Here is a 21,493-nt window from a genome sequence, read left to right as displayed (position 1 = left end):
ATAATTGAAAATGAGTCGCTTTGTAAACAGTTTAGAAATAAGAGATTTTTGCAACGGGGTTAAACTGCCACTTTTAACCCTGTGTAAGTCCCGAGTACTTAATGGAGTCATCTATCGTAAACTTTTAATGTAAACGATATGGACCTTACGGTTACGACTCCTCTCACCCTAAAGGTAAATAATTACGTATTCCAACCCTTGGAACCACTAGTATCTCTGGTACCACTATTATCCTTGAGTGCGTAGATATAGTAACCTGTACTAAATTAAACAATTTTCTTCACTCAGTTTGTGGCTTAAAACTTAATAGGGGAAAGTACTCTCCCTTCGAACGTTTATGCCTTCAACTAATGTTATTTTTTTCCTAAGAAACTTATAGGATAAAAGGAAAAATTATTGACACTTTAAGAACCATTTGGAATACGAAATTCGAAAAACTTATCCGTATCGAAAAACGCAGATTAATGAAAAAACGTTATATTACTTAAATTTTATTGGATGCATTAAATAAGTTTCAACATTTTGAAAAAAGTGTCGATAGGGGTTCCCTGTAGAAGAGGTGTTCCTTCGACCCTACATTTCTATTAAATATTAATTAGCTTATTATCGTTTATTGATGATTATGTGTAAGACTCTAAGGAAAAATATAAGAAATTCACATTATTCGAAGGCATGATTTATTTTTCGATGATGATTTTATTTTTCGGCATGATTTATTTTTTTTATGAATTATTTTTCGTTTTTGGTTTTCTTCTTTCAAATTTAATTAAACCCGAATAAGGTGTAGGCTATCCGTTTGCAATATTGGTCTTAGAAATGATCGGATCGAAAAACTTGCCCTCGTAGTAGTTTTATCTTGTTTCTGTTTAACAATTAACCCTATTGAAAACTTCCGGCTCTTAGGTAATGGACAAAGTATGTTGACAATTGCTTAATCATCTGATGCTATCTATTCAAAATACGGTTCATTGAACTTAAATTAAGATGCAATATTCCTTGAATCATATTCAAGTTTCAAGATGAATGTATGTATTTGTTTGCATCAGTAGCCTAAAGGAATTGGCACACCTTCTGTTTCTCAAAATATCAACAAAATGTCTTAATGTTATTGTTAATCTTAGTACAATTGAGCCATAAGGTTAAGATTCTCAAAATCACAGCAAAACTATCCGAGAAAGGCTAAAGTCATAATTTTATTTCTGACTAATTTATTGATTGATGCTTTATTACTCATTTATCCATTTTGGATATTCTCTATACATGACACGTCTGAAATTGCGGAAATGTGAATTTAACTTTTTGCTGACACAATACCAGTCTTCAGGCAAGTTTTAGTCATCGTAAGGTATTAAATTTGTTGTCTCTTGTGATAAAAATTTTGCTCAAAGACAATTAGCCAAAAAGTGATTTGTATGCGCTTGTGAGAAATATGTAATTTCAACATTGAAATAAAAAGGCAACAGACATAAAACGCCAATCATGAGAGAGACAGTGAATGGTACAGAGAAAGATGAAAAATGCGGGATATGTACGCAATTTTGCAGCACACGCAAGACTCTTGCTCACGGAGCTCTAAAAGGTTAAACTTTGCAGAAATTGTGCAATGCGAAAGTTCGAGTTGCTGCCATATTTCTCTCTTGTAAAAAAAAAAAAATTAGCGACTCTAATTTTTTTCTTTCGTTTCTTACATCTCTGATGTGTGTCAGTGTGAGTTAGTGACGTAATATAAGACCTTGCCTCCAATTTTCGCTTATGCTACAACCAAGTTTTATGCCACTCTTGCTACATACCTTTATTCAATAGTTCGTTGTGTGGTGCTATTTTTTTTTTAAATGATGCTATTTTAGCAACTATTTTTAGCCCTAGCAAAATTTTCAATTTTTAATTTACTTTTTGAGGCTTTGCAAAAAATTGGGAGGAACATTTATTATTTAAACGCTTCAATATTTGATGATGTTAAAATACATTACTTGTATGTATATGCATAGATTTCATTACATTGAGTTTGGATAAAAAAAAATTCGAAATTTGGATTGGATTCCTTGTTTTATACAATTCTCGTTTTATGCCTTGTGTACATTTCATAAAGCATTCTAATTCTGAGGCTTTCTCTTATTGGTTAAAGCTTTAAATGTTTTTAAGCTCTATCCAATCAAGAAATGAAATCTGACTAAAATATTTTGTTTAATTAAATATTTTATTTCTTAATTATTGTCCATTAAAATACAACCATAGATCATATTATGAAATAAATAAATGAATACAGAAACTATATAAAATTGATTTACTAATTAATAAGGAAAAAATAATAAAAGAAATAATGTGTTATATTTCAGTAAAGAAACAATTAATTACGCTTCTATTAATAATAATTGATTTACTTAAACTATTCTTGTAAATAGATTAAATTCCGACATTTTTTTAAGTAGCCAAGTTTGACTATTTTAAACAGAAATTTATTATTGCACATTTAACCGCTCGAACTTCACAGAAAAAGATGTATAATCCTTCGATTTTTTCACCCCCCAAAATTTCCACCTTACACCCACCTGAGACCACTTTCCAACAAATCTTTACGTTTGTTGTCTCCAACAAATCTTCACAAAGACGGTTTCTGTGAAATGGCATCACAGTAGGGGAATTCTGTAATTTTCTTGGCATTGTCACGCGTGAGTTCGAAACCTGACAATGCGATTCGAGCTTTTTTGTCATATCATATGAGTTCGAAAATGCAATTCATAGAATTTTTCATGAAATACCTTTACTTGATGATTTTATGAAAATACAGTATGTCTTGGTTGATTTGTTTAACAAAACTAATCGTCATTTGAATTGCCAGAAATCTCAAATATGTGACTTCTGACAATGCCACGTAAGCTGAAATGGCAATGTCACGGGTACAGAATCGCATTTTCGAAAAAGCTCTCCTAAGATTCGAACCCAATTTGTCATATGGCATTGCCAGAGCGTTACAGAATTCCCCTCCAGACTGTTGGTCCGTCTGTCCGTTTGATCTGTCTGGTTGTCGCCAACTCTAGAGGCCAAAACAGTAAGGGATAGCGACTTCGGACCTTCGGGGTTCCCGCCTATAAGCCGACCCAAGGATCGTTAACATCTCAGCGAGTATATTTAGCTAAAAAAAAGCAGCGTTTTCAGCAAAAATATGCTAAAACCGTTGCCTTTTTTAGCTAACTGTGCACGCCGGGATACCCCTAATTTTCCTCCAAAACCAAGTTTTTTGATTCCTCGAAAATGTGTCTTGCGATTGTTTTCATTTTTGGTTACGTTTTAAAGATTACCTAGGCAGACATTTCGATCTTCTATGAAAATACCATTGAATCGTTCCTAAAAACGGGTTTTCAAGACCAAAGGTTAGAAAAGGCTCGAGAGAGCGTATTTCTCATCCGAATATTATCATGTTTTAGCTTATTGGAAAGGTATTGGAATTTCTAAAAAAAAAAAAAACTGAACCGGTTCCAATCTAATAAATAATTTTTATCCGAAATTCAATTATATCACTCGTAAGTCATTTTGGGCAATGGTTTTAGTGATTTATGAATAGGTTAAAATTGGTTATGAACCCGTAATGAACCGATAAGCAATTTTTGATCGAAAATCAATTTTATTACTCTTGAAAACTATTTTAGGAGACATTTCGGTTGATTTATAAACCGGTTCAAATCAGTTGAGGACCGGTAAATAATATAAAAGTACCTACTTTTGAGGTATATCATCTAAGTCACGAGTTCAAGCAATTCGCAAACCCTGGGATGCTTTGCCATCCCTTTTAAATAATTATTCTTCACCAAAAAAATGATTTATGCTCCTTTCAGTAGTATTATACTAACACCATGAATTTAAAATTTGAATTTAACATTTAATTTAATTAACTTTTTTTCTAATTTTTGGGTTAGCATTTTCTTATACTAGTGGTCTTAAGATATCCTTAATAATCAAAAAATAATTTCATACACCTTAATATTAACTTAATTTCATTTAAAATTAGCGATATTTAAATCGAAAACATAACTTTATTTATTGTGAATAATTGAATTTGAATACTTTACAGATACGTTTTTAATAAATTAATGTCAAATACGACAATTGCTTATTTTCTTTTTTTAAATTATGCCTGCAAAAGCTTTTTTTTTTTTTTTTGAGAAGTTATCTTATGAAGCTTTTCTTTATGCAGATTTTTCAAAATTCTCATGCGATATTCGCTGATGAAGTAACAATTTCTAGTGAATGTCTATAAATTCTTAGAAATGTCCTAATACACTAAAAATGAGCAAAATCTTTAGAACCTAAAAAGTATCAAGAAATAATTTTAAAATAAATTTAAAAAAGAAAACTAATAAAAAAAATTAGGTTGAAAATGCTTATCAAGTATAAATATTTTTTGTTTACTATTTATGTATTTATTATAGCGTAAATTCAATAATTTCTCATCCACATCGGTTAATTCACCAATTTCTGACAAAAAAAAAATTAATTTGAGAAGGATTATACCAAAAATTTAACAAAAAGGGCATGCACGAAAACCCGGGAAATGTTTTCTGATGCATATAATATGGAAAAAGTTGATATAGTACAGTATTAATTATTAAAAGTCCCTCCTGAATTTTATGCAATTGCCGAGAGCAGAAAAAAAACTCACAAACAGGCATTTTTAGTCCCCCCCTCAGGGGAATGCTATTACGTCACAATACACGAAACTGAGTAATATATTATTTTCATCCCTTGGCACATTCACAGGCTCTTGAACCCCATTTTTCCATCATTTTAGTCATTGTTTCTTGTATATAATGTGAGATTATTGTGAGTTTGTACTTGTGAACTTGTGCTCAAAAAAATAAATAAATAAGGGGAAAAAAAAGAAGAAAACACGGTCGTTGCTTCTGTGAATTCGTTGGAAAGAATTTTAAACAGGAAAAAAAAATAAAGTAACAATTCTAAGACGTTAATATGTTTCATGTATTGACTTCATTTAAGTCTTTTCCACTTGGCGTAATGTTCTTCCTGAAATAACATGCTAACACCTCACTGGAAAACTTCCTCAACTGTTGAGGTTAACTCTATGCAATGGAACATTTTCCAGGCAATTTCAAGTTTTAAGACAAAAGAGCGTTTTATTTAGACAATTTTGAATTGTATTTGCTTAATCAGTTGAACATCTTGCAAATTGATCAATTGAAAATAAATGTCAGTATCAACAGTATAAGTCACAAGATCAATTTTATATTTTATATATGTATAGATAAATGTAAACAATTCTTGCACTTAGCCAATCAATGTATATAATGTGAATATTTATTTTAATGTGAAATTTATTCGAGTTTTCAATTTAATTGTTGCCCTAAAATTAATTCTACAAAATTATATATGCAAAAATACGTGTGAATTGAATAGTAAAATTTAATAACAGAAAAGATTAATTGAGGGTAGTGTATAGAATTTTAAATTGTGAATATTTATATAAATATTTTTGGACTTTGAATTTGGCTTAAAGAACTCTGTTTAGGAATGTATTTGTTACATAATTTTTGTGAAAAATTAACATAAGGAAGTTTTTAGATTTAATTTAATTTCTATATTGAAAAACATTCTTTGCGATTTTTTCTTTTTGTTTAAAAATGCAAACTGAGATTAATTTTCCCCATCTGTGTTATAATCTCCCTAAATGTGTCTTGGCTAAAATGGAAAATCTAGTAGCCTTTCTATTTTTTTTTCCAATTACATCAACTTACTAGGAGAACCTGGAGCTCCACCGAACATGGAGTTGCACCGAACAGTGATTTTTATTCTAAACTACCCTATAGTATCCTTATAGTAGTTATGAATTCATACAGGTTTTATCCTATGAAGTCTAATATATGATCATAAAAATTGCAGTGTTAGGTGTTACCCCATGTTCAGTAGTGCCCCAGTTTCCCCTAGAACATAACACATTTTTCATTTTTTCCAAAAACAATTTGATGATTCTGTGAGTGGTTTCTGTGTCGAAATATCCGATAATACACACGATATACTTTTGGATGGGGTATTTTATGCTCTGAAAATAGATAAAACCGCACAAGACTGAATTTTATCAAGGGATATTAATTTCAAAATGGAAGTTTAAATCAAAATATCCTAATTTGAATACCCTCTAATTCGAAATTAAACTGTTAGTTTTACTAAGTCTTCCTATTGGTTCGGTTTGGACATTTAATTTCCCCAAAAGTGTTTTAGGTAAAATTGGAAGTCGTGCCAAACTTAATAAAGATCCGATTACTGGTCCTGGTCAAAATTCCGAACGCCAAAATCCCGAAAGATAAAATCCCGAATGGGCCAAAATTCCGAAAATCTTTCCGAAATTCTGAATTTTCTGTGTCTTTGGAAATTATTCAACATATTATCCTCCATGTAATTTCATCCCTTTCCGGATTTTGAAAATTCAGGAATTTGGTCTTTGGGATTTCGGCTACCTCCGACCGACTACATAATTCACACTTTGACATTGCATGAAGGCATCCTTGAAAAGACTTAAAAATGTTATTCGTCAAACAATTAAGTGATTGAGGAATCCTTATTGCGTTACCAATTTTTTCACTATCCAATCACATTCACTTTAGATCAGAAAACAGCTGATTTTGACAAGCAGAGCTTCGAAAAAATTTCGAATGTATAGCTTTTCAACGTAGGAAATTTAAACTGAGAAAGAGGTCCGAGAGATTTTTTCTAGAAAAGGCTTTGGGCAGATGAGGGCTACTTTGAACTGCGTTGCTACATTGATATTCTATCTCATGAAAACCGGTGGGAGTCGGGGTTATAAGGTAGCTCATAAAAAAAAAAAACAATTTTTTCCCAAAGCTCTCGGCTCGGACTCCCAGCCTTCCTCAGTGGTCAAATTTTGAGATTTTCTAGCTTTGTCAGGTAGTCTAGGGGTTCACAGGGCATGGAATTCGGGAACTGCACTTTAAAATATTTTTCTTTCTCATGTGCCCATCAGAGAAGAAAAAGAAAATTAGTTACTACCACCAGATTTAGAAAGAAATGTATTTTAAAGTGCAATCCTCGAATCATATGTCCTGTGAATCTCCAGACTTCCAAGGGAGGTTGACTTTTTAACGTGTCTTAAGTAAAACTGAAATCTTTTATTCAGATTGCACTTGCTTATCCATGGAATTACCTCTTCTCAATTGTCGATTGTTTTTTGAAATATTTGGAGCTTTGGAGCCTGCTCCTCAATTTAAGGTTACTATCAGAGAAGCATATTATGCGGTTATCAATCCTCTGAGTCAAAACCTTGGCGTTTCCCAAGTAACGTTTCCCAAATATACTTATGCATCATTACCATAAATTTTGACGATTCGCAATTTTCCATAAAATTAAACAAATTACGACATAGATTTTTTTCGGCAGTATCACTAGACGATTATCCATCTTTTAACTTTTTGTAAGTTATCATTTCAACCTAAATTATAAAGTAACAAAAAAATACATTATTTTATTGTTTATTATCACTTTTATATGTGTAAATTGACCATTGCAAACTTTAGAAATGTGCAAATCCACCATTTGTCTCTCAAATGACATAACTTCAATATATAACTCGATTAAAAGAAATTGGTTGCACGTATTTGACCATTTTGAATATGTTTTACAAATATGTCAAGAAACTTTTGGCCGATGGAAAATGCTCAACAATTATTTTTGATATGAAATAAAATGAATTATTATTTTTTTTAATCCCTTAATAACATTAGGGATTACAAGCAACTTATTTGCAAAAAGGAAATTTTTCAAAAAGTTATTTTTACAACAATTTTTTCCGCCTGGTTGCTCGAACTCAGATTTGCCAAGAAACTTATGGCCGACACTGTATTTCAAGATTATTTTTTAATTTAATTGTTTTCAATATAACCAAGCCATAATGATAATTTCTTTTCGATAGTATCGACTGTGGATTCGGAAAATTTTTAATGATAGTTCCACATTTTATTGGTGATACAAATCCTTATCAATCGTCATATTTTTTTAAGAATGCTACACCAAGTGATCCAGTAATGTTTAAAAATCTGTTAGTCAATCTACCAGATACAGATCGACCCCCTGGTCTATAAATATTCAAATATTGAAATTCTTCTTTCAAGTTAGCAAAATATTCTACTTTGATTAAAAAATAACGTAAAATAAATCAAAAATCACTTAAGGGGAGGTGGGGCTACTTTGAGCTGTGGGGCTAGATTGTTATTCGACTTTTTCGCCTATTTCTAAATGAAGCTGGTCCTTACGATTATTTTATTTAGATCTACAACTGCTTCGTCTATCTAAATTTCTTCATGTTAAAACTCAGTTTCCTTTAGAAATATGCGAAAAATCGTATGAGAATATAACCCCACAGCTCAAAGCAGCCCAAACTCCCCAAACTGTTCTCATGTGTTCCTACATTATCGACTAAAATAATGCCAGGGATGTCAAGATGGTTCCTACCTTCGTAGTTTTGCTTTTGTTAAAAGTATTTCATTGTTTTCGTGCCTTAAAAATTTATATTTTAGAATTTGAAATTTGATTGTTATATAACACTTAATAAAAATATAATATATCCAATGTGCTGCAGTTCTTAATAAACTTACATTATGTTGTAGTTTATCCTTGTGTAAACAAAATAAGCAAAATTTTCATGAAATTCGCTTTAATGAATAATTGCTATTGAATTGAAATTTACGGTGACGCTGAGATAATCATGTGAGCATCATTAGCGTATTATTCACACTCTGCATACGCTTCTGTTATCATTTTGTTCTGATTACAGTGGGAAATAGGTATATAGGGGTTTTTGTTTCGCGATAACATTAAATTCAAAATTTATATAGAATTGTGAAACAGAATACAATGGGTTGGATGGTGAGAATGTCTCATCTGTTGGATCTGTATCCGGTATAAAATACACCATTCTCATTTCCAGAGGCGTACCAATCTCTGAATAAGGGATGCTATTGTATGTATGTGTATAATACAGTAGATAGGTGTAGGGTGTTGTATGGGGAATTTTCATTCTATTGAGAGCAAAATGTCAGCAGCAACTCCTGTTGTTACAATTGATGCTGTATCAGAGATTCTCTTTGAGTTTCATCCCTGTTGTATATCGCGTTATGTTGTCTTGCGGATGATGGGTCTGATTACCATGGGGGTGACGCACCATCATCATGTGAAGGCCACTTTGTCTCTTTTGCACATGGCAGAAGGGGTAGTCAGGGTTGATATGCTTGTGGGGTAGTGAAAAAGAGAAAGCAAGAATGGAAACACCAGACATATTTGGATCGATATATTGATTCGGTACAGTGAATGTTATTCACACACTAAAGCCTATATCGTATAAGAGAAAAGGAAAGGTTTTGTTTCTGAACCAGCAGCAGTATAAAGAGGGAGATATTCACCCCAAAAAATATATACAATGTGGTTTTTCCATGGAGAACAAGTAGGGGGAACTGGGGCAGTAGTAATCTGGGGTAGTTGTAACCACTGTGATTTTTTCATTAATTTTAAGACTCCAGAGGATAAAACCCATAAGCATTCATAGATACCATGGGGATGTAAGTCCACAGATAAATTGGTCAATAAAATCCTAATATACTTTAAAAATAAAAATCATTTTCCTGAAAATGTTGATATTTCGATTATTTTGATCATTTTGATTTCCACCTGGAAATTAAAAACTGTGTAAAATAATCGAAATGTAGCAATACCAGTTCTTTCCTACATCTTTTAGGATTATATTTATGCATTTACTAGAGAAATTGAGATTCTCATTATTTCAAAAGAATTAATAATTGGTCAGAAAACAGCATTTGGGGTAGATGTAATCAGGCAATTTCAATTTCACAAAATGAGTAGGTAAAAGAGCGGGAAATTGACCTTCATGCGAAATATCTATAATTCATAGATTACGAAAAAAATTGGTGGCGCTGTGTTCAATAAAAAGTCACATGATGTCAAAATATGGGGAAAATCCATTGAAAAATGTCTTTGATATGCATGCTTTTAGTTTTTTTGCTATTTTAATTATTCTTTGTAAAAAGTGTCGTGATTTTTTGAAAAATATACAGTCTTTATATATCTCTTAAGTAATTAAAATAATCGAGAGTGGTGCAAAGTTAATTTCAAGAGTGGGAAAAAAGGTGTTTACATCCTCCCCAGAAAGTGGTTACTTCTACCCCAGGTATTTTGTGAAAAGAGAAAAATGCACAGGGACACAAATTTTATTTTTATGGAAAACTCAATTGTTTTCCAGCATCCGCATTACCCTCGACGAATTGCCTATACCCAAGGGTAAAACATGAGCTAAGAAATATTTTCCAAAAAATCACGGTGTCCTTGGAAAATCACCTCAAATTCGCATCTATCGAAAATGATTACATGTGCCCCAGTCTCCCCTATATACAGAAAAAGGGATCGAGGTTTTCCACGAGGTTTTTTTCTCTGGAAGAGCAAAAATTCGTATAAGCATGATCGAAAGAGAAATTTCTGTTGCCTTCTTTTCATATTCATGAGAGAAAAGGATGCTTTTTTTTCTGTGTGTAGACAAGAGTTGAAAGATTAGAGGAATTTTCCCATTTCACATATTTTTTCTTCTTATTATTCATTTCTGTATAACAAAATTTCCTTTTAACCTTTATAAGAGAATCCCCAAGAGTTATAGAAATTCTTTTGACACTTTTTTTATTCTGCTTTCATTCCATATTCGAAAAGATATGATATATTCACTGTATACAGGTTTGCAATGAAGAATTTGAATTTCTATCAGGATGTTTAGCACCATTTCTCCCAAAGCACGTAGCATTTTGGAATAGAGCACACAAAGAAGAAATTCTTATGCCAAGATTATTTTCCATCAGTAAAATATTCAAATTCATTCGTAGCATCCTTCTGCATAATGGATTTCATTAAATTCTACCTTGGACATGTCTTTGTCTCGAACGCTCTTATGTACAGAATATTTCATTAGAGATGAATCTATTTTGAGCTTTGGTCGTTTGAGTATAAAATCAAATCCGAAATGTGTCATATTTCTCCTGATTGAGAGTGTTTTGGGAAATGTTTGATCAGGATGGATTAGGACGTGACAAGGGGGGATGGAGGAGGGTCTTTAAACTAATGTATGATTTGTAATTCGATAATTTCAGGGCATATTAAAAGCAGTAGTAGGCTAGAATAAACCTTTTTGATCACGTAGAGGGAAGTGTGGTACCTTTGAATTGGGACCGTTTCGAAATTGGGCTTTTATTTTTTTGTTTGGCTTTTGATTTGTGGGGCTAAATTATATTATTATAAGATCCAGTTTCATATACAAATATAAGAAGAAAGCCCAATTTCAAAGGTGCCCCAATCTGACAAAAATTACAAAATTTTACTTTGTTACAATTTTAAAGTAGCAAAACGTGGTGATTCTACCCTAATGTATTTGAAGAGGGTTGTATACTTCAATATTTCAATATTGCAATGAAATATTGCATGTGCAAAATTTTTGTATCAAACAATATCTGTTCGAAAAATTTTCTAATTTTCTAATGGTATTTTATATATATAAAAAAGAATTTATGAAAAGTTTCTTGAGCTATCTAAACTAAAGTATAGCTATAGAAAGTATATCGCGAAATTATCAGTAAATTCTGGACAATTTACTTACTTTATTTCAAAATGAAAATATTCTTTCGTAAACATGAAAAAGCTTAGTTCTCATGAGAGCAAAACAATCAATGGAAAATTGTGAAGATAGTTCATATGGGTTTCTATTTGTCTATCTCTAATTTATATCCCTGAATAAAATCTAAGCTATTAAAAGTTAATAGCTCTGGCACACCTTTTAGATCAGGAAAATTTCGTGAAACTAAAATTCACATATTTTTCTCTTATACATTTTACATAATGTCAATATTATTTTTTCCTACTCAAAAATAAATTAAGTTTGGTGTGACGTTTTAAAGAAGAAAAAGAAGAGTGCGAAAGTGTGGAATAGACTTATGCAATCAATTTGAAAAGGCAAAAGATGTGAATTTCGATTTCATGAAATTTTCCTGATTTAAAAGGTGTGCTGAAGGCGCTGAAGGCATAACAAGATATTGTAACGAAATTGAGTTACTGGGGTCGCAAGGGATGAATTTTTAACACGAGAATTTGTACTATTACATTTATTTGCACTCACTTTACATTTTAGTGATCATCACTCTAGCGAGATCAGTGGACAACTGAACTTTTATCATCAATAAAATCTCTCCAACTTTCTTCTCCATCTCTTCTGACTCGTCCCTCACATCTTCTATCTCGTTTCCGTAACAATATTATTTAAACTTTGAAAAGTGACCTTTCAAAATTCAATTATTTCAAAATATTTCTCTTGATCTTTTTTTACTGCCCGACTGTTCTTATGTGCTTCTGCATTATCGGCTTCTTTTGTGTTGGTTCATGTCTCGACTGTTTCGCCCAGTCCTCATCGTGTTTCACCCACCAAACAGTCGAGACAGGAACCATCAAGAAAAGTCGATTATGTAGATGCACTTGAGGGTACTTAAATGCTAAAAAACATGTTCAGGAGAAAGATTTACCCTTTTCATTTAATTTTTTATTGGAATAGCAACATTTTAATAGGGAAATAAATATACGCTACAGTTTTCAAAAACATAGCGACTACCACAACTTTAATAGTGGGCAGAGCCTAGATGTTCATTGCTTCCCAACTGACCCAAACTTATAAAAGCCCAATAAAAAAAAAACTATAAAAAATGTTCAAAAGCGCAATGAATAATATTATAAAAAATTAAGAAATAAAAATTTGATCGATCCATTTTTTCAAATTCTTTTTCAAATCAGATGCGAGTCAAGTACAGTAGAGTTCCGCCATAGTCCATATTTGGTTCCAGATTTGACACTTAGGTCGCACTATAGTTCATGTCATTTTTTAAAATTATCAATGACTTTTAGTATTGAAATTGATCGACGGATTCCACTTTCTTTGCGATTAAAAAACATAACCTAACTTAAAATCAATGTTTTGAACTCAACGGTCGATAAATTGTGGACTATAGAGCGATGGCCTATAGCGAAACTCTACTGTACCTTTATTTTTAATTTAAAATATATACTTTTATACATTTTACTGCTCAAACTCAAAGAAAGAGCAATATAATGATTATAGATTGTAAATGATTTATTTTACTCGAAAATTTTTATTTATTAGTCGCATATCTTTTCGACCTAGAGGCTAAACGATATGAGATATTGACTTTCCGTTTACACTGACCAGGGGAAGCTTTCCTTTTGTTTTCCATCACCCTCTTCATCTTCTACAACACTTTTTTTTTGTTTCATTTTTTTGAAATTGGCTCCAGCGATTTCTATAATTTTCGTCCACCCTTTACATCGATAACCGAAAAAAATTCGAGATCGAAGTTTCGAAGCTTAAGATTTAATAACTTTGGAGAGTCTATTTCTCAATCGACTTGCTTAAATTTGAAAAGTGAATAAAAAGTAAAACCGAAGCAAGGTTTTACGGACAAAAAAAACTTTACCATCTTTTTTTCTCTGGTGCAAGAATAATTAAACATAACCTCTAAAACGTCTGAAATGGCTGATGTCTTCATTGATATCTATTTCTTGTTAATTTTTTCGATATAATAAGGCTCTAAAGTCGAAGTTTTCCATGGAAAATTTTGTTTTAAATACACTTAGACATTAACCCTTTAACGACGAGAACTTTTTACGGACTAAAAATCAACAATAAAAATTGTATTGTATTGTATTGTATTTATTTCTCATTTAGACAAGTTAAAATTAAACTGAGAAACATAATCAATGATAAGTCTTACATCTAACCTTGGAAAGTCCAACAGAGTCTGATTCGGTGTATTTTGTGCTTCTATGAACGATAGGGCCAAAAATATCCCAAAAATTTAAGTAATTTTTCTGACAATACCAATGAATAATATTATTCGCTTTAATGAAAAATATTACGTATGAGTATTGTAGTTTTTATTGTTAAAGGGGTTTTGCTTAAAAAAAATTGGAAGTAGAAAAAAAATGAAATCAATTATAAATTTGAGAATTTAAAAATTCGACATTTCTGAGCTTAAATATTTACTACATAGCAAATAGCTAGAGACTTGCAAAAAATATTCTAGATTCCCTCAACCTTCTACTTTACAATTATGTACAGACATAAGAAAAAAATAACTTTAGGTAGTCAGGAAAAATTATTTTTTTATGGGACACCGGTGTTCCAATCGTCCTTAAAGGGTTAATGAATTTAGACAAGTTATTTTTTTCGGATAAGGAACTTATAAAAACGGGATTAAGGAATACTAAACAGAGAAGATAATGCTTTGTGTTTTTTGGATGAATTTACAGGGGATAAATATGATCTTTTTTTATTAAACTTGAAGTGCTATATTTTCATGAAACTTTCAAAACCTAATGAAGATTATTTTGACAATCGCAAAAATCAAGATAATGTTCTAAAAGGTTTTTTTTTTTAAATTTATTTTGCAGATATAAAATTGGCCGGGGACCGGTGTTAAGATCAAGCGATCGTCGCCGTCCTCAGAGCAATTCATCGGGTGCCCCGCTGTCGCCGCGAGTGGTTTTATCGCGGCTGGAGCCGAGAGATTTTGAACGGCTGCGATTATCGTACAAAGTGACAATATTGGATCAGAGGCGCACACGAAGCAGCCGTGGCATGAACATGGGACAAAAAATATCTGGTGGCGTGAAATCAGTTAGTCGGGATTCCCCCGCACCCTTCAAACCCATTATTCCGCGAGAATTGGCCGCAGACTTTACGCGGCCGGCGCGACTCGATGTGCTGCTGGATATGCCAGCGGCAGCCAGGGAGACCCAAGTAAAATATTCTTGGAATTCTGAAGATAGATCACTGAATATATTTGTGAAGGAGGATGATAAACTCACATTTCACCGGCATCCAGTGGCACAGAGTACAGACTGCATAAGGGGCAAGGTGGGCTTCACCAAAGGGCTGCATGTGTGGGAGGTGTTTTGGTCAACAAGACAAAGGGGTACCCATGCGGTGGTGGGAGTAGCGACAGCAGAAGCCCCCCTGCATTCAGTTGGGTATCAGAGTTTGGTGGGATCGACAGATCAGAGTTGGGGCTGGGATTTGGGCAGGAATAAGTTGTATCATGACTCGAAAAACTGTGCTGGAGTCACATATCCGGCCATCCTAAAGCCCGATGAGGCCTTCCTTGTGCCAGACAAATTCTTAGTGGCGCTCGATATGGACGAGGGCACACTTAGTTTTATCGTGGATGGCCAGTACCTGGGCGTGGCGTTTCGGGGGCTCAAGGGAAAGAAACTGTATCCCATTGTGTCAGCCGTTTGGGGCCACTGTGAAATTACGATGAAGTACATCGGAGGTTTAGACCGTAAGTTCAATTACCAACTTTTTTTTTATTTATTTTTTTTATTTTGTAATTATCCTGAGCATACGTTAGACTTTTCAGCTTTTCATAAAGTTTTTAAAATGTTTCTGAAATTGCATTTTTTGTGAATTTTTTTATTTTTTATATTATTTTTTTTTTCAAAGGCATTTTATGTATAGATAATTATTCATAAAAATCTTAGGCCAACTTTTATAAAATATACCTGAAAAGTTCGACAAAAACAATGATTTATTGCCTATTTTTATTTTTCAATTTTTTTTAAATTTATTTTAAAATATTTGAATTTTTGATCCCACATCTCTAATTAATTTAAAGATTTGATTTAAATCAAGTTCATAAAAAAACTTTCAGTATTTATAAAATTACAAGGTTTAATAATCATTTTAAAATATACTTTAAATTTTAAGAAGTGTGACTTTATTTGCAATTAAAGGTGCACTGGGATTCTTTGAATTTTAATTTAAGTGTTGAATAAATTTTAAATTTAGATTCGAAATCTTTTAATCTTAGCTTCAAAGGAACAAATTAAAAATTTAAAGTGTAAGAATTCGGAATTAAGGGCAGAATCACATTGACAGTAAAATGCTCACCGTCAGCGTCAAAGCCTCAACGTATTTCGTTAATTAGCGCATTTGCATTGCAATTCTTACGCAAATTCTCAATTTATCGTATTACCAAATCTCATACTCGGTGGCACTAGGTGAAAATAATATAAGAAAATTGAAGAAATAAAACGAAAATGCAATAAACGGTGAGCAAAAAAAACTGCACGAAAAATTAATCGTATAGCTTTTTTTGCTCACCGTTTGTCGTATTTTCGATTTATTTTTTCAATTTTCTTATATTATTTTCACCTAGTGCCACCGAGTATGAGATAAGGTAATACGGTAATGGAAAATTTTCGTAAGGATTGCAATGAAAATGCGTAAATTAACGAAATACGGTGAGCATTTTACTGTAAATGTGATTCTGCCCTAAATTGAATTCTTTCATGTTCTTGGAATATCTTTGATCCCTAAATCTTTAAACTTAAACTTGTCGTCATCAGCTCATTCGTATACGCAAACAAAGACTTTTTACTTCTATAAGTTTTTGGGTTAAAACGTAATGCCCTAGGTACACTTACGGTTTAAGCCGAAAGGCGGCTTAATGAGAAACTGATGTGAATGTAGTCTAATCATTATTTAGATTACAATAAGATGAAGGAGTCTCTCGGGTTAAGCCGTAAATGTGTAAAGTGGTTTTCAGACTAGAGGCTTAGCCCAGTTCCCGTATGTCTAAAAATCTTAAATTGCGTAATACAGTGCTGTCTCTCTATATGCACAGTTTGGGCACAGTTCTCTCTCTGAATATGTACAACTTTTTTGAAATTCCCAACGGTTTTTTTCTTTCTATTAATAAATTATCATGATTTTTATTGTTCTAGAATTTCCCGTGTTATTCTAAATATAATATGAGGCAGAAAAAATAAAATTAAGAAAATTAAATACAAGATAAATTCGTTACCAAGAAAATAATGTTCTTTATTACTTTGTCAAAATGTAAACAAATTGATTTTCAATGCAACCGACACAAAAGCTGTGCATATAGAGAGTGTGCATATAGAAAGACAGCACTGTAGGTCATTTATCTTCAATAATCCAATCCAGTAGATTTTTCTAAAAAAAAATCGTGATTGATAAGAAATTAGAGCAGCTAAGCCTTATGGCTAAGCTTTAGGCCTGAATCCCGTATAAGTTTATCGATATTAAAACCGATTATACGGGTTCCAGACCTAAGGCTTAGCCAAATGGCTTAACTGCTTTAATTTCTTATCAATCATGGTTTTTTGGTAAAATTTAACTTAGGATTGGATTGTTAAAGATAAATAACCTATTGGGCTCTCAAATAGCAATGAAATTGCACGCTATTTAGGATTTTGAGACCTACGGGAACTGGGCTAAACCTCTAGTCTGAAGACGGCTTTACGATAACCTTTTAAAAAAACCATTTATATTTATTAAACATTTAGGTGTGATTCCTTCATGATTTTTAAATGAGCTCCTAACGAAGGGTCAAATAATTTTTACGTTTAACACTAAGAATTGTATATTAAAACGCTATACAAAGATTATCAACTTGATGATATTCATCGTTGCTGATCTACCGTTCTTAAATATTTGAATGTTTTATTAAATGGATTGAAGTTGAAAAGATGAATTTCACTCAAGCTAAACCTAAAATAATAACAGTGCAAAAAAAATTATCAATATCTACTCTTAGAATTATTTCAAAAAATGAAGGTCTGAAAAAAATTACTTTTTCTGACTTTTTAGACCAAAACATAGCTTGAGAAGGCCGTAGGAAGAATTCCATTTTTGGGTCACCGGTAGCCCAATCGTCCTTAAAGGGTTAAGGGATATTTTTGTTGTAACTTAAAATTTTAAGGTTCACTTTTTGTAAATGAGGCCTTTAAAAATTAATTAAAAAGTTTCCTGGATTTAAATTTTCAGAGGTGAACTTACTGTTATACAATACTTTAATAAAAAATATCTTCATTATAGAAGTGTTTCAAATTATACAATAAAAAGCGTCCTAGCTTTGCGAAATGCTCGAACTTACGAGATAGAGCTCTCCGTGAATTAGTTTATCGCATGATCTTTTGGTGTGTACTGATCTACTACAAATCAAATTACTCTATAAATCACAAAAACATTATAAAATCAGAAATTGGTAAATAAATACTATAAGAATAAAGAAAAATAAGTCATTCTTGGGTATTTGACTGATTCACCTGATTTCAAGACCATGGTTTAACTGCAGTTAAACTTTAGCTTTCGAAAATTCAAGATGGCGAGTTTTTTCTAAGGTTTTATCGTTGGAAACCGTTTTCGAGAAAAACCAAAAAACGTGATTTTGAAAGGGATGGAGGGGTGTGGCGGGAGGAAGAAAGAATCATAATAATGTTCCTTGAGCCGACTTATGGAGGGTGGGGCGGGGCTCCGAAAATTGAAAGTTCTTATCTATTACTGATTCGATTTTGGCACGAATAACTCTACTGTGAAAAGTAGGTAAAAAGTTTTATGTCGCATATTAATGCAAACAAAGCGAATAAAGACGTCGTACACTTCTTGATATTTTCGAGACTGAAAATCACTTAAATCCTACATTTTCATTCCTCAGTATCAAATCGCAGAATTCTTGGGCGCACTTTTATTCGTTTTATTTGTACTACTATGGTACAAAAAAATTTCTGCTTACTATCCATAGTAGCAGGGGCCCATCAAGCCTAATAAAAAGTGATGTTATTTTTCACTTCTCCTTGTAAAAATTTTGCAGATATTGCACCGCGACTTAAACAAATTTGCTCGTAGTTCTTGTATTATTTCGTTGAACGTTATGAAATATGTATTTTGAGATAGTTTTTCAAGCACAATTTCAAAATATATCAGACTCATAAGTTAATTCTCCTTAGCAAAAAACTTGCCAACAGTATTCAGTACCTTTATGCAAAAACGTATGGAAAAATGGAATGTCGAGAGATCCCTGCATAATAGAGTAATCCATGCTTCTGGGCATTCACGGGTACTTAGCCGATTCATTACCGATTGTAACCGATGCAATCAGGTTGGAAATTTCCAGATCCCGTTCGAAAAAACCCAATTTTAAGTAAATCGGTTGAAAAATGGGCTCTCCAAAGTGGTTGATCTTTTACCCACACACAAGTTCATAAAAGTTTGTATTTTTTTCACAAGCATTGTTCGTGACATGATCACTGACGAGCATTTTTTGTACTTTTACAAACATTTGTTCGTAAATGTTAGTAAACATACAAAAAAATGTTCGTAAAATTTTGTCATTTGTTCGTAAATCTTTGTTTACCTGACGAATATTTTACTTACATTTACGAAGAAATGACAAAATTTTACGAACATTTTTTGTGTGTTTACAAACATTTACGAACAAATGTTTGTATAAGTACAAAAAATCCTCGTGAAATGATCATATTACGAACAATATTTGTGGAAAAAGTGCGAACTTTTATGAACTTGTTTGTGGGTTATACGATTTACGAGCATTTCGTAAGTCTGCCATAGGATTTCACAAACATTTACGAACATTTTTACAAAATATTTTTTTCTGTGAAGGCACAATCGAATCGGTTCCTCAGTAAGTCTTCACCAGTGAAGCGAAGGGGGTGCCAGATTCGTGGCTGTTTTGGAATGGGCAATGGGGCTCAAGTGTACTAGCAAAAATATCCAAAAACGTTCTTTAGGTTTAGCGTTAATGCCGCAAAATATTTTATTTTAGTTACAGTTTCCGATATTCTAAAGCTCTAGAGAGTTGAAAGCATTGTAATCCCTAACCATTCTAACCAATCAAGGAAAGTAATATAACCGATATGACTGAAATATTTTACGAGATTTAGTAACTTAATTCTGGCTCCAAACATTTCATATTTTTCCTATATTCTTTTGCGTGTCCTATCTATGATTCATTAAAAAAATATGCGAAATATTTTAAGTGTTCGAAGTTAGAATAGATGCGAAGCTTGAAAGCCTTCCTCTAATAAGAATAAATTAGATTTTTTTCTGCAAAATAAACATTAAAAAAACATTAATTTTCTTATTATTTGTTTGTGAAAGAATAATTCTGAACCCAATCCAATTTTTTCAATGAATGGTTTTAGTGAAAAATTGTTTAAAAATATGAAAATAATTCATTTCTTTCCAAGAAAAATCTTTTGCAATGAAGCACCAAAACCAATTAATCATTGCATTTTGTATGTGGTTAAATAGAGAGAGAGTGAGGGCGAGAAAAAAGAAATTCAATTGAATAATTTTTCTTGGCACGTTCCAGTGTCACCCACTTCTTTTTTTTTCTTTCTTTTCTTTATTAAATCATTGCACTAACAATTGTGCATTTTTGCCTTTTAGCTGAACCACTTCCACTTATGGATCTCTGTAGGAGAGTAATACGCCAGAAAATAGGACGACACAGACTTGAAGAACGTATTCAGGAACTTCAGCTGCCAGAATCAATGAAAACCTATCTTCTCTATCGAGATCGTAGATAATAAATCTTCCACAGAAAATATTTAACAAAAGAAAAGAAGAGAAAAAATGAAAGAAACAAACAAAACCAAGCCACCATAAGACATCTCAGCTTCCGAATTCAAGTAAGAAAACATTAAAAAAAAAATAACAAATTACTTTTAAAATATATTTTATTTAAGATATATTTTAGAATCCTTGAGAGAGAGAATTACTTTTTTAATTTAGAAGACATAGAAACAAGCAGGAAACAAAATTTAAGAAAAGAATAAAATAAGAAAAACCTTATTTTTAAGGTTTTTTTTCGACAACCTTTTTTTCTTTCTGGGAAAATTATTTTAGTGTGGAAGAAGATTTTTGGACTATGAAAAATAAAAATCGTAATATAAATGACTAGGAAAAAAACAAGTAATAGAAGGTAGGAAAAAAACAAAAGTTTAAATTAAAAAAAAGGAAAAAAAAACTGATTTAAGAAAAATTGATAAGTAAGGATTGTCCATGCAAAGCCATCATGGTTTGATCTTTATAACAATCTGTGTGATTTTCAGTGATTAATTAATTATTTTATGTGAAACTTTTTTTTTTTAAATAATTATTAAAATTAGAAAAAACAAAAATTAGACGCGGGCTCTAAAGTCAGAGGAAGACTAATGTGAAATATGTCAAAGTTCTTCAAATATTTTTTAAATATTTCTTTTTTTTTAAATTTCCAAGTAGAAGAATCTCAATGACAAATTTAAAAAAGAAAAATATTTTTCACGTATAAGAAAATTGTATGAGGAAGTTGAGAAGAAAAAAAAAACACTAAATACAAGAAAAGCTGCTTGATTTTTTAGTCTGCAGAATTTTTGAAAAAACAAGTAAATAATTCTTAATATAAATAAATTTTGGATATAAGTCTCTGAAATATATTTGAATGAAAGTTATACACATAAAGTAAAAAAAAAGAAAAAAAAAACTATATATAAACAAGACAAGACTTCGTATTAATTGATATTAATGAATTAATAACTGTAATGAAGAAAG

General features: G+C 31.8%; 1 protein-coding gene across 3 annotated transcripts in view; it reads left to right on the top strand.

Annotated features, from left to right (window-relative positions):
* The window catches only part of LOC129807224 (protein gustavus), a 121,211-nt gene extending 100,686 nt beyond the window's left edge, over nucleotides 1-20,525 (top strand). For all 3 annotated transcript variants that reach the window (XM_055856341.1, XM_055856342.1, XM_055856340.1), the window contains 2 exons: nucleotides 14,527-15,416; nucleotides 20,351-20,525. In XM_055856341.1, the coding sequence (XP_055712316.1) occupies nucleotides 14,714-15,416; nucleotides 20,351-20,490 (843 nt within the window). In that variant the 5' untranslated portion in view covers nucleotides 14,527-14,713 and the 3' untranslated portion in view covers nucleotides 20,491-20,525. The remainder of the gene's footprint in view (nucleotides 1-14,526; nucleotides 15,417-20,350) is intronic.
* The last annotated feature ends 968 nt before the right edge of the window (nucleotides 20,526-21,493 follow it).

Source organism: Phlebotomus papatasi, chromosome 3 (assembly GCF_024763615.1).
Source record: "Phlebotomus papatasi isolate M1 chromosome 3, Ppap_2.1, whole genome shotgun sequence".
Lineage (NCBI taxonomy): Eukaryota > Metazoa > Arthropoda > Insecta > Diptera > Psychodidae > Phlebotomus > Phlebotomus papatasi.
This window is presented reverse-complemented; position numbering and strand designations above follow the sequence as displayed.